The sequence below is a fragment of the Rattus norvegicus genome, chromosome 1, assembly GCF_036323735.1.
Source record: "Rattus norvegicus strain BN/NHsdMcwi chromosome 1, GRCr8, whole genome shotgun sequence".
NCBI lineage: Eukaryota > Metazoa > Chordata > Mammalia > Rodentia > Muridae > Rattus > Rattus norvegicus.
The window spans coordinates 65021128-65035167 of NC_086019.1; the positions used below are offsets into that span (position 1 = coordinate 65021128).

At 45.8% G+C, this 14040-nt stretch overlaps 1 protein-coding gene across 10 annotated transcripts in view; it reads left to right on the plus strand.

The window, feature by feature from the left end:
• Positions 1 to 14040, plus strand: part of Fam120b (family with sequence similarity 120 member B) — a 65057-nt gene that overhangs the window by 28024 nt on the left and 22993 nt on the right. For 8 of the 10 annotated variants that reach the window (XR_005504540.2, XM_039110798.2, XM_039110806.2 and 5 more), the window contains exons 3-4: positions 3998 to 4178; positions 5524 to 5625. Coding sequence is in view for 9 of the 10 variants with exons in the window: in XM_039110798.2 (XP_038966726.1) it covers positions 3998 to 4178; positions 5524 to 5625 (283 nt within the window). In the remaining variant the exon portion in view is untranslated. Of the gene's footprint in view, positions 1 to 2509; positions 2718 to 3997; positions 4179 to 5523; positions 5626 to 14040 lie in introns of those variants that run through there. The other 2 variants (XM_039110817.2, XM_063288585.1) reach the window with 2 other exon arrangements.

The following is a 14040-nucleotide window of genomic DNA, read 5'->3' on the forward strand; positions in this document are numbered from 1 at the left end:
GCATTTGGTTGTAGAATTCCTCCTGGAACCCCCGAGTCAGTAGCTGCAGCAGCTAAGGGAGGAGAAGGGCCATTTTCAGGAAGTGATTGAGTTCTACCACACAGGAGTGGAATGCGGCACCTTTGACGTGTGCACACTATGTAAGCCTGAAGTTTTATTCCCAGGAGGAAGGAGACAATTAGAAGCCATTCTCTTTTTATGTGTCTTAAAATTTGTAGGATAGAATCTTAAATATTCAGCAAAGGAACAACAAGGAGAATGAAGAGAAAGCAGTTATAAGAGGAGAAAAGTGATAACAGCTTAGGTACTATAGAGAGTAAGGACTATAGAGCATAGGTACTATAGAGAGTAAGAATTATAGAACATAAGTACTGTAGAGAGTAAGAACTATAGAGCATAGGCACTATAGAGAGTAAGAACTATAGAGCATAGGTACTATAGAGCATTGGTACTATAGAGAGTAAGAATTATAGAGCATAAGTACTGTAGAGAGTAAGGACTATAGAGCATAGGCACTATAGAGAGTAAGAACTATAGAGCATAGGTACTATAGAGCATTGGTACTATAGAGAGTAAGAATTATAGAGCATAAGTACTGTAGAGAGTAAGAATTATAGAGCATAAGTACTGTAGAGAGTAAGAACTGTAGAGCATAAGTACTATAGAGCATTGGTACTATAGAGCATAAATAGTATAGAGCATAGTTACTATAGAGTGCAGGTATTATAGAGAGTAAGTACTGTAGAGCATAGGTGCTATTGAGTGTAAGTACTATTTAGAGCATAGGTACTATAGAGCGTAGGTGCTACAGAGCATAGATACTATAGAGTGTAGACAGAGCAAAGGTATTAGTGAGCATAGGTACTATAGAGCATAGGTGCTACAGAGCATAGGTACTATAGAGTATAGGTACTATAGAGTATAATAGTATAGAGCATAGTTACTATAGAGTGCAGGTATTATAGAGAGTAAATACTATAGAGCATAGGTGCTATTGAGTGTAAGTACTATTTAGAACATAGATACTCTAGAGCGTAGGTGCTACAGAGCATAGCTACTATGGAGCGAAAGTATTAGAGAGCGTAGGTACTATATAGGTCAAGGAATAGGGATGGCCACTGTGGAGCCCACCAAACAAACTTCAATGGCTAGCTTTAAACCCATGCTCACACAGATGTCCCTGGCTATCTTGGTGGGCCATTAGGGTGGGCATGGGTGGTAGGGACATAGGAAGTCAAAACATGGAAACTATAAATATCAAAGTATAAAAAATTAAAAAAAAATTTAAATAGGGCTTGGGCCAAAATGCATCTGGGTTTGGCGATTGGGAGGTGACTATTCTAGTGATTGTGGAGAGCTGCTACAGCACAGGTGTCTGGGTTTAGCTGTTGGGAGATTTCGGTGATTATGGACAGCTGCGACTGCAAAGGTGCAGCTAGACTGCTTGCTGGGGTCTGCAAAGGGCAGCAGAGGAGAAGAGGTCAGGACCTCACAGACATGAGCAAGAGCTGTGCGCTGGATTGACTGATGAACTTAACTGTTTGCCTTTGCCCCCACGCTCACCCTAGTTAAGTCTTGCAAACCTGTCTAACGGCAGCTAGACTTCCATTTTGCGTGATTTAGCCCTATATGAGCAGATATAACTTCCAGTGGAAAGGTTTCCTGTGGAAAGGTTTCCCGTGGAGCAGTGCAGGCATGGCCACAGCCTATTATACAGAACCACACGCTTCTCTGTCAGGCGAGAAATCAGATGGAGCACTGCATTCGTATCGGCCCTGATAATGACTAAGCTGCAGCCAGAGGGCAGGGTGGAAACAAGCACTGGGTGCTGTTAATACAACTGAGTTAAGAAGCCCAAGTGCACAACTTAACTGCCAATACTCAGCCTTCAGAAGGGAGTGTTATATCTTAAAGTATATGTAATTGCCAAAATTCTATTTTATTGGAAGAGTACAATTATATGGCTCATTATGATTTTCTAGGCAAATCCATAAAACTACAAACTAAAATACAAAATAAAGAGTAAGAAGTGGCCTGGGGATGGTAGCCCATTATTTTAATCCTAGGATCTCTGTGACTTTGAGACCAGCCACTTGTCTACACAGTGAATTCCAAGACAGCCAGGCTAAGTAGAGAGACCCTGTCTCAAAAAAGAAAAAAAAAATTAAAAACAATCAAACAACAAAAAAGTCAAAAGTGAAAGTGAGTTAAAAACTAGAAGTGGAGTTGGAGAGATGGTTTAGTGGTTAGGAGCACTGGCTGCTCTTCCAGAGGACCTGGGTTCACTTCCCACTACCCATGGCAGCTCACAGCCCTCTGTAACTCCAGCTCTGGGGAGGGAGAGTCTGACACCCTCCCACCTGTGCACATGAAATAAATAAGTTATTTTTTAAAAAATTAGAAGTAATTTTGCTATTAAAAAATAAACCACCATGAAATCTGTGAACATCTATATTGGAGACTGCATTAGTATTTCTCATTTTCTTTTTTTTTTTTTTTTTGGAGACAGGCTCCCTCTATGTAGCCCTAACTGTCCTGGAACTTGCTCTATAGACCAGGCTAACCTTGAACTCACAGACATCTGCCTGCCTCTGCCTCCAGAATGCTGCAGAGATTAAAAGTGTGCACCACTACCACATAGGCTGGCTTCTCATTTTCAAGGAAAAGACACACCAATTGGTTACCCAGTGCCAAATGGTCTCACTGAAAATATACATGTAAGTATGGACTCAACAGGTGATATTTAGGAATATGTATATGCAAATACATATGTGCCCACAGTAGCAGTTAATGAAAGAAGAAATCTTATACTTGAAAGAGTGTGGAGGGCTGTATGTGAAGGTTTTGAGAGACAGAAGGGAGAAACATTGTAATTCTATCATCATCTCAAAAGCAAAACCTGGTGGTAGGTCCACCTTGGTTTAAAGAAATACTAGCAGCTAAGCAGGCGTTTTGTCATGTGTCTAGTAAGAACAGGTAACTGACTAGTATTGAGTCAATCATTGCTGTTCATTGATAGTGTAAGGAGTCAGACATTTTAAGTACTTTCTGTGTATCAGTTCATTTAAACCTCACAGTGATCCAGTGATTAAGACTCAGATCTCAATACTGAATCTGTATAATTAGGTCTACATAGGTGCATATAAATTAGATCCAAAGATTTGGTTGTATAAGTCGTCCTAACATGACATTTTAAATGCCTTTTGGTAGACAGGTTAGATTTAAAATTCTGAGTAGTACTGTAGACAGAGCATAACCTTTGTTCCCACAATAAAGAGATTCGTTCTCTTCAAGAAAAAAAAAAACCTACATGAAGATCATTATAGACCTTTTGATCTAAAGTACCTCTTTAGTGAGAAAATTTAAATTATATCTTCTGGCATGCTGTGTGACACAAAGAGGACAGATACATGTGCTGGGCAATGGCTTTTGCTAATAATTGAAGCCAGGTGCGGTGGAACATAAAAAAAGGGAGAGAGGGAGAAAAATTGAAGAAGTGAATATAATTTCTAACTCCAGTCTGCGCCATACAAGTAACAGTTGAGCCCCATGAGCAAAGGGTGGTCAGCTCCAGTTGGAAGGAGGGAGAGGTTTGTAGAGATCATGATTGAGGTGAGCCCAAGAGGGCCATGAAGTGGGAGGTCAGGAAGCCGTGGGGCTGGAAGCTCAGTTAGCCCTTTTGTGAGAGCCCTAATTTAAGGACGGTGGTGAGTATAAGTTTATTAGGAGTCTTGAGCCCTGGAGCAGACAGAGTAAAATAAGGTTCTGCACAGGTAAGTATAAGATTGCTAGATTGCAGGAGAAGGGCAAAACAAGTGAAGTTTTGAACTTGTTACTCCAAAACCAAAGCATAAATGTCACTTGACATCATGGATTTGAACTACAGTTCCCTGTTTGAGTATTTTAAACTGATAAGTAGTGTTGACTATTTCTTTCTAAAACTCCAAAGTTCGTTTATTTTCAAGGAGAAATCTGTTGCGTTTGAATCCTTGAACAGGTTGCCAGGATGCATCATGTCCACTCAGAAAGCTACCTAGTGTACAACATTTTGAGCAGTGGAGAGATAGAGTGTAGTAACACCCTGGAGGACGAGCTGGACCAAGCCCTCCCAAGCCAAGCCTTCATCTACCGCCCAGTCCGGCAGCGGGTCTACTCACTCTTACTGGAGGACTGGAAAGGTGAGGTCAGCTGGTCTGTTTGAGCAATGAGTCTGTGTGGAGTTGGATTCTGAGAAATGAAGGAGAGTGCATTCTCTTAGGACAAGCAAACGGCAGGTTTTGTCTATAAAATCTGCTGAAGAACACCGTTAAAGATGAATGCCATAAATCGTTACTCTCTCTGTGAGTTTGAGGCCAACCCAGTCTGTGTAGCGAGCTCCAGGACAGCCAGCACCACAGAGAGAGACCCTGTCACAACAAGCAAACAAGGGGAAGTCGTGGTCCTCCAAACAAGCAAACCAGGAGGATTGTTAGCAGATTGGAGCATCTCAGCAATGATGGTTTAGAATCAACTTTGCTCTTTGCTCCTGCCCAATGCCAGCCCCTTCCCAGGTAGTTGAAATCAGTGTCTCTCCTCCCCACCTTTATAAAGAGGCCAAACAGCCTCTTGGAGGCTGTACACACTTGGAGATGTGTACAAGTGTTTCCTCACACCAAGTTTTAGGCAAGAAACCAGAAATACAAACAGACTTGCATATTTAAATAGCCCTAGGAAAAAACAAGCACAGGGTAAATAGGAAAGGTTTTTCAAAGCGTAAATGCACTGCAGGGAGAGAGGTGGGACGGTGTCACTGAAGACGGTCCATCCCTGCACTGAGTTTACTCCATTAGGTACAGACAGCCTTGGTCAGTTTATTCAGTGTAGATGTCAGGAAGGGTGGATCCATGATGTGACTGTCTATTCCCAGGGCCGTGTGAGCACATCCTGCCTACCCTGTCTTCCCAATTTGCTTCCCTCCCTCCTTTGCCACTGTTGTGAAAACATTTAGTAAGAACTGCTGCCGGATTATGATAGTCCTCTCTGATCTTTAAAACAGTTTTTAAATTTTATATATGAGTGTTTTGCTCGTGTGTATATCTTTGCACCATGTGTGTACCCAGTGCTGTGGAGGTCAGAAGAGAGTGTCAGATCCCCTGAAAGTGGAGCTTTAGGTGTCTGAGAGTGTCCATGTGAGTGCTGGGAATTGAACCCAGGTCCTCTGGAAGAACAAGACCTTTTAACCACCAACCCATCTCTCCAGCCTATTCCTTCTGGTCTTGAAGTCACTTACAAAACTCACATCAGACTTTTAAAAACGAAAGTTCTGTGTGTTTGGTGTGTAATTATTATAAAATTTCAGCTGGCTTGGGGTTTTCTGTTTTCATTATTTCCCCCTTTGCACAAAGCAGTGTGACTTGGGAAATGCAGTAGCTGTTGTCGACATGATCATGTTTATCCCCGGGGTGAGAGGAAAAGTCCTGAGGCCAGTGATGTGCAAGGACTTTGTGCTCCTCTTATACCTACTGACCCATTGTCTTTACACAGACGGAGCCAGCACTGGTCCAGTGGTCAAGGAGTGGTTTGTGTACCCTGGTAACTCCCTGAAGCACCCAGACCTAGTCAGGCCTCTGCAGATGACCGTTCAAGGTATGTAGAGCCTTAAGCTATCCATCTTGGGATGTCAGCTCAGAAAGAATACATCTTATGATTTTCTGTTTGCAGAATTACATGTTGTCTTAGGGCTTCATTGCTGTAAAGAGAAATCATGACCAAAGCAACTCTTTATAAAAGAGAACATTGAATTGGGGCTGGCTTATACTTTCAGAGGTTAAGTCCAATATCATCATAGCAGGAAGCATGGCAGCATCCAGGGAGACATGATGCTGGATAAACCAAGAGTTCTACATCTTGATCAAAGGCAGCCAGACGGAGACTGCCTCTGCCGGCAGCCAAGAGGCCCTCTGCCGTCCTGGGCAGAGCTTGAGCATAGGAGACCTCAAAGCCTGCCTTCACAGTGACACACTTCCTCCAACAAGGCCACCTGACGGTACCACTTTCCAGGGGCCAAGCATATTTAAACCACCACACATGTTGACTGATGTTCATTTTAATTCCTGTTCCCTGAAAGACGCCATTGGCAGGGATCGGGGTAGAGAGGTCAACATTGAGGATCTTCTTAAGTCCACTTTGATTCTGTTTTTTTAAAGACAGAGTCTCTCAATGAACTTGGAATTCACTGATTTGACTAGACTTGCTGACCAGTGAACCATAGAGACTGCCCAGTGTCCATGTCCCCAGCTCTGGGATTGCAGGGGCATGCTGTTGCCCCTGGATTTGTGTGTATGGATTCTGGAGGATTAGGCTTATGCCCTCCTGCTCATGTAGCCATTTTACCTACTAAGCCATCTCTACGACTCCCTGAGACTTCCTGTGACTGCACCATGAAGGCATTGGCCTAATCAATGGCTTAGGCCATTGGTAGAGTCATAATTTGATGGTATTATTGGGCACGTGGGAGGTGGGGGCCTCAAGTTGGGGGAGGTAGGTATGTGAGATATGCCTCTGAAGGCATTCTCCTCACAGAGAGAATCTGTGATACAGACAGATCCTCTCAGCTATCTTTACCTGTCGTCGTAAAGACTTAAAGATGCTTTGTCATACCCTTGAGCATCTTCTCTCCATGTCAGATGGCAGTTTTTCTTTTCTTGAAAAGTAGCATTCACTGGCTGCCACATGGTGCTTCCCTTTTCAGTGAACCTTCTCTGTTCTTTCTCTTTTGTAAAGGCCTCTCCCAAGACTATACTTTGAGGGGTCATTTCTATAGTTCTTTAAAGGCCTTTTCCTTTTTGCTTTCTCAACAAGTAGAAATAAAAAAGAAATCAGGTGTTTTCAATAAAGAACAGGGAGGTAAAGGACTTCAGGGAAAAAATAAAGAGATTCCTTAAGAATTAGGAAGGAGAGTTGGTTGCAATGGGCGGTGCTTGTGAGCTCGGTACCCAGAGAGGAGGAAGGGTCCCAGTTCAAGGCCAGCTCGGGCTGGATAGTGAGACATTGTCTCAAAAAGGAAAAAGAAAAATCAAGAGGAGGTTCAGAAAGGAGGGAACAGACAAAAGGAAGGAAGAAAAAGGAATTAAATATTGGCTAACAAGGAAACAGAAAAGGAAGCAGACTCCTGTCTACTGTGTTCTAAATATGTCCTCCAAACTTATGCACTGGAAGCAGAGCCAGGCACGTGATGGTTCAAGACAGGCAGGGGGCCTTTGAGAAATGAGTGGGTGATTGGGTGGGTTTGTGCCTTTATAGAAAGACACCACAGGAAATTGTCTTGTTCTTTCCTCCAAGGAGACACAGGCTGTCTCTAGACACAAGTAGTTTGCTCTAAGGCTCCCTGCTTAAACCCTGAGAAACCGTTTTGCTGCTATAACCAGCCCAGTGTGTGGTATTTTGTTAAAGCAACCCAAGTGGGCAAAGGCGTGGGTCTGCTGTATTCAAAGAGCTCACTGACAGTCATATTCCCCTCTGGGTCCCTTGTGTTTACATGCTTGCATGTGTGTGCACACCATTCGCTCGGCAGTACCTCGTGAAAGATGGCTTTTTGGTAACCCAGGACAGGATTTAGTTTTGTACTCCAGCTTAAAGACTGCAGGGCTCCTCCATGAGCTGCTGTTCTAGCTTCTCCCCCAATGAGCTTCCTCTCCAGCTTCTCCCCAACCTCATTTATGGTTTTCGTTTCCTGAGGATTGAGTATGGGAATAGTGATGCCTGTTTCCAGAACTAGACAACCTGAAATGCAGGTGATTTCTTCTTGGTGTTGTTTTTTAATCGTAAGTAAGTCTTTATTACAGAAGCTTGGGGAAGCTGATTGAATATGCTGATATAGCTAGCTGTCTCTTGAACAACTGTTAGTGTTGTCTAGCACTTAGTAAGTAAACAGTGCTTTTTGGCTACATAGGGTATCTGACTTCCCACGGGCTTAGTCTTAGAAGACTTGTCATAGAATAAGGAAGATTAAGCCTTTCATTTCATGAAAATGGTTCTGTTTTTAACCCACTTTGTTCCCACTTTCTTGTTTCAGTTCTTCCTGTCCTGAGTAGGTCAGGAAAGATTTCTGTGTCCCAAACATGTGCAACCACATGGAAGGTTATCTGTCTCTGCATTCCTCAACAAATGAGTGTAGACCACATACAAAAACAGAAGGGGCAGGGCGGGGTGGGGAAAAAAGAGAACAGAAGGAAGCTGTCGAGTAAATGTCACAAATGTGGATTATAAGATAAGGGTTGCACCTACACCTTTTATATCCATTGTGACTGTTTCCAGCACACTAGATAGAAACAGGGTACCAAGCGTGGAGTCAGCTTAGCTGTGCATAGATAGGGTTCAGTGTTCTAATGCACTCTAGTCACTGAGCTGTGAATGTTTTATTATGAGAAACGGCCAGTTGAAGTGTACCCAGCTCAGACTCGCTTATTGCCTTTTTTAAACTGAGCTTTTATTCTTATCCTCTGTGGACATAAGACAGACAGTTCCATATTTGTTGGGGTTTTTTTTCTTAATTTGTTTTGCTTTATTCTAGTTAGACTATTTTTTCATCTTAGGAATAAACAAGGAGAAAACCCTTAAAGATAACTAACAGTTTCTGACACTTAATTTGCTTGTTTCTGTTCATTTGCTTATGAGGAGTACATAGAGGCTCTGGTTTCCCATCTTCATGTTTGCCCATCTCCTCTGATTCACTTCTAAGCACTTGTGTTTATAACTGTGTGAACACCAGTTGGGCATTGCTGTGAACTTATTTGGGGAACCCCACTGTAGCTCCCTAGACATGTCTTACAGTCTTCAGAAGTGGCCTCCCATTCCTTGGCCTCGGAACTCCATCCTTCCTAAGGTCTGTACTACCTACTGTCCTTATAGACTTTACCACATTAGAAATTAGGTTTTGAAGCTGATGTTCTCTCACTGTGGTCTGGAGACCAGAGTGTATGTTGTGGCTTCTGAATTCTGGGCGTAAATACCCCAGCTGCATGAAATTTAGGGGTTCCATTGGTTCTTTGTTTTAGCCCAGACTCTAGATGAGAACATGGATGTGAATGTGTGAACTGAGAATGAGTGCCTGAGGGTGTGTGTGCGTGTGTGTTTCACAGTGTGAATGAGTCTAAGTGTATGTGAATGAAAGTGTGTGTTTGCATATGTGTGGGAGTGTGTGTTTGCATGTGTGTGTGTATGTGTACATATGTGTGGGAGTGTGTGTTTGTGTGTGTGTGTGCATATGTGTGGGAGTGTGTGTTTACGTGTGTGTGTGTGTGCATATGTGTGGGAGTGTGTGTTTGCGTGTGTGTGTGTGCATATGTGTGGGAGTGTGTGTTTACATGTCTGTGTGTGTGTGTGTGTACATATGTGTGGGAGTGTGTGTGTGTGTGTGTGTGTGTGTGTGTGTGTGTGCGTGCGTGAGAGAGTACATGTGTGGTTGTGCCTGACATGCATGGACAAGAGTGTGTGTGTACATTTCTCTGCTCTACGAGCTGCTCTCTTGAGCTGATCACCTTTTTGTTTTGTTAAACATACTTCTTGTAAAGTACAATTATTTAACTAAAAATCTCCTCTATTTTGGGGCAGTCTCAGCAACCAGTTAGTTGCTTGTCCCACAATTCCGAAGAATTTATCTAGGCATTCTTCAAATCACATCCCACCCTGCCCTGGTGAAGGTGATACTGGAGACCCATGGAAGAAGAGAACAGTCCTATAACAAAGCCTTTGTGTAGATACACCAGAGGGGCCACATACTCTGGAGGATTCTTTTCTGATATCTGGAGACAAAAACCTTTTATCTCCTACATTTAGTGTACATGGGCATTTGGTGTTTCTTAACAAGTTATTGATTGCATTCGGAAATGAAGTTCTCTGACATTAAGGGATTTGAGGCCATTTCTCCCACCCCACCAAGTTGCTGAAAGAAAGAGTGCCAAGGAAAAGAATGTGGCCCCTGCACCTGCTGTTGTAGAGAAGCAGGAGGCCCAAAGCATGGTGAATCCTGTTTGGAAAAAGGCCTAAGAACTAAGAGATCTCACCCCAATCCATTTAGCCTCGACAGCGAAGCACTGTATGGCTGCAAGCCCCTCCTGCGGTTAACAGTCCACCCCTGGCCTGTCAAACACTGACTCAGCTTCTCAAGCTCCCCCACAAGTGCAGGCCAAAGACAGCAAGAAAAACAGCAGCAGAATTGTTGTCTCATGCCGAGAGAAAAGCTGCTGACTAAGGGACAACCCCACTGAGGGACCACCTGTCCTTTGAGTAGGGGTCAGCACTGTCACTACCTTCATGGAGAACAGGAAGTCTGAGCTGGTGGTGGCCACCCATGATATAGATCTCATTGGGGTAGTAGTCTTCTGCCTGTTTTGTGTTGCAAGATGTTATCCCCTACTGGATCATCAAGGAGAAAGCCAGACTGGAGCACTGGTCCACAGGAAGGCATGCACCGTCATTGCCTTCACACAAGGTAACCAGAAGACAAAGTAGCCCTGGCTAAGCGGGTGAAAGCTATCAGGACTAACCACAGGGGCAGATGTGATGAGATCTGCCCAGAGGCAACAGCCTAGGTCCAAGATCTGTGCCTTGATGCACCAAACTGGAAAAGACAGAAAAGAGCTTTCTCTCCAAACTGGGTTAGATGTACACTGCTGAGTTTCCTGTTGAACATAAATGCAATAAAAGTTGTCCTTCCAAAGAAAGAGAGGGGGGATGAAGGGAGAGGGGAACAGAGAGAAGGAGAGGGAGGGAAAGGAAGAAGTGGGGGAATTGGTTTTGAGGTACTGGGTAGATGGCCCAGCAGTTAGGAGCAGTGCACTGCTCTCACAGAAGACTGGCTTTGGCTCCCAGCACCTACATGGTAGCTCACCACAGTCTGTAACTTCAGTTCCAGAGAGGCTGATAGGTTCTTGCATGCAGTCACACAAGCACAGACACACACAAGCACAGACACACACAAGCACAGACACACACAAGCACAGACACACACAAGCACAGACACACACAAGCACAGAAACACACAAGCACAGACACACACAAGCACAGACACACACAAGCACAGACACACACAAGCACAGACACATACCTTAAAGGAATAAATAGATAAATTTAAAGGAGAGACTTGGTGTGTGGTCTTTCTCTGATGGCTCTCTGTAGTCTCTCACATTTCCAGGCTGCTCAAGGTCACTTTCTAATTGCCCATGAATGGTGAAGCAGTCAAAGGATGCTGGGTGGTATTCAGACTTTGCATGTATCAGAATCTCCTGGTCTGAGCGCAAAAAAAAAAAAAAAAAAAAAAAAAAAAAAAACCAAATCGCTGGCTGAGATTTTCCAGTTGGGTATAGTAGGGTGGGTTGAAACTGTTTTTCTGGGTTACCAGGTTGTCTTGTGGTTGCTACTCATGCAAAAAGACCCAGGTCTAGGAGGAGAGAATGGAGCCCACCAGTTCCATACTTGTTTTTATTCATTGCTGGCATGCCACCAGTGTGACGACGGCCATTGAAAACCAGGAACCAAAGAGATGGCTTGCCCACTCATACGCTCTCTGCCTACAATTCTGGGCACTGTACTGGTCCTTGTGAGGAGGCCTCGCTGCAGATCCATACTTTACAATGGATGCCTCTGCTTTCTAGTGCAGGGAATACCACCTCAGCTTCCCTTAGGGTTGCTGTGTCTGTCCCCTCCCGCCTCGGTCTCCCTTTTGATGTTTCAGTCAGTTCCCACTTCAGCCAGAGTCAGTCCTCTTTCACAGACGTAAGTACAGCCTCCCTTTGTGCTCATCTCCTTTTCATTTCTGTAGTTCCATCCTAAAGACCTGAGATGTTTCCTGTCCCTGAGAGTCTCTTCACCCCAGCTAAATCCTCTGTCTTCAGTCTTAGCTCATGCCCGCCTTCAGGAAACTCTCTGCTTAAGACTATTGTTAGTGCCACCATTTGGACAGTGTCCGCTGCTCCTCTGGGCCGTGCATGAGCTCCCTGGATGCTCACACTGGGCCTGTCTTGTTCCCAGTTGGGCCTTTGGTACCCACCGTCAGAAGCATATGTCACATGGATGGTCTGTATTGCTTCTGAACATTCTCCACAAATCACGTGTGTCTGTGTTTGTTTTGACTTAAATCTGAAATTCCCCACAGGCTCATGGTTTCAACAGTTGGTCCTTGGATGGTGGTGCTGTGGTAAGGGCTGTGAGTGCTTTAGGAGGTACGGGCTGGCTGAAACAGTGGGTCTTCCCTGCTTCGGGTTATGACCTATGTCTACAACTTGTGGGTGGCAGCATGAGTAGCTGCTGTCCAGTGTTCCTATTCCCTCAGGTCACTGTTGTGATGTTGTGAACTCCTCTGAAGCTGTGAGCTAAAATAACTCCTTAGTCCTCTCAGTTGCTCTGTCATGTAGCTTCTGTAATATTAGACTTATGTGTGTGAGCAAGGGGAGCACCAGGCGATCCCACTGTCAGTGGACTCTGAGCAAGGGGAGCACCAGGCGATCCCGCTGTCAGTGGACTCAGCAAGGGGAGCACCAGGCGATCCCGCTGTCAGTGGACTCTCAGCAAGGGGAGCACCAGGCGATCCCGCTGTCAGTGGACTCAGCAAGGGGAGCACCAGGCGATCCCGCTGTCAGTGGACTCTCAGCAAGGGGAGCACCAGGCGATCCCGCTGTCAGTGGACTCAGCAAGGGGAGCACCAGGTGATCCCACTGTCAGTGGACTCAGCAAGGGGAGCACCAGGTGATCCCGCTGTCAGTGGACTCAGCAAGGGGAGCACCAGGTGATCCCGCTGTCAGTGGACTCAGCAAGGGGAGCACCAGGCGATCCCGCTGTCAGTGGACTCAGCAAGGGGAGCACCAGGTGATCCCGCTGTCAGTGGACTCACAGCAAGGGGAGCACCAGGTGATCCCGCTGTCAGTGGACTCAGCAAGGGGAGCACCAGGTGATCCCGCTGTCAGTGGACTCTCAGCAAGGGGAGCACCAGGCGATCCCGCTGTCAGTGGACTCTCAGCAAGGGGAGCACCAGGCGATCCCGCTGTCAGTGGACTCTGAGCAAGGGGAGCACCAGGTGATCCCGCTGTCAGTGGGCTCTCAGCAAGGGGAGCACCAGGCGATCCCGCTGTCAGTGGGCTCTCAGCAAGGGGAGCACCAGGCGATCCCGCTGTCAGTGGGCTCTCAGCAAGGGGAGCACCAGGCGATCCCGCTGTCAGTGGACTCAGCAAGGGGAGCACCAGGCGATCCCGCTGTCAGTGGACTCTGAGCAAGGGGAGCACCAGGTGATCCCGCTGTCAGTGGACTCAGCAAGGGGAGCACCAGGCGATCCCGCTGTCAGTGGACTCTGAGCAAGGGGAGCACCAGGTGATCCCGCTGTCAGTGGGCTCTCAGCAAGGGGAGCACCAGGCGATCCCGCTGTCAGTGGACTCTGAGCAAGGGGAGCACCAGGTGATCCCGCTGTCAGTGGACTCAGCAAGGGGAGCACCAGGTGATCCCGCTGTCAGTGGGCTCTCAGCAAGGGGAACACCAGGCGATCCCGCTGTCAGTGGACTCAGCAAGGGGAGCACCAGGCGATCCCGCTGTCAGTGGACTCTGAGCAAGGGGAGCACCAGGCGATCCCGCTGTCAGTGGGCTCTCAGCACTTGATATTTGGTTATAAGGGAAGGAAGGGACAGAGTCTTAGCATGTGCTCATTGCTGTCTGCCTGCAATTCCAGAAGCCTATTCTCTAAACAGTGCCCAGTCCACACGTGCCTGCCTCTCTTCTTGAAACCTCCTCAGAGCCCCTTCCTCAGTTTACTTTTTCCTCCATTTGAACTGAAGTAATTTTATGGTAAAATCTTTGTATTTCTTTTACATACCTGGGATTTTAACCCAGGTACTTCTGCATGTTAGGCATGTGTCTGCTAGAAAGCTGAACACCAGCCCTTAATCTTTGCATTCTCAACTTCAGTTTACTTACATGGTCTTTTTTTTTTTTCTGTTTTGAGACAGGATCTCTCTGTAGCCCTGGCTGCCTTGGACTCTCTCTTCCATCCATGCTGGCCTTGACCACACAGAGATC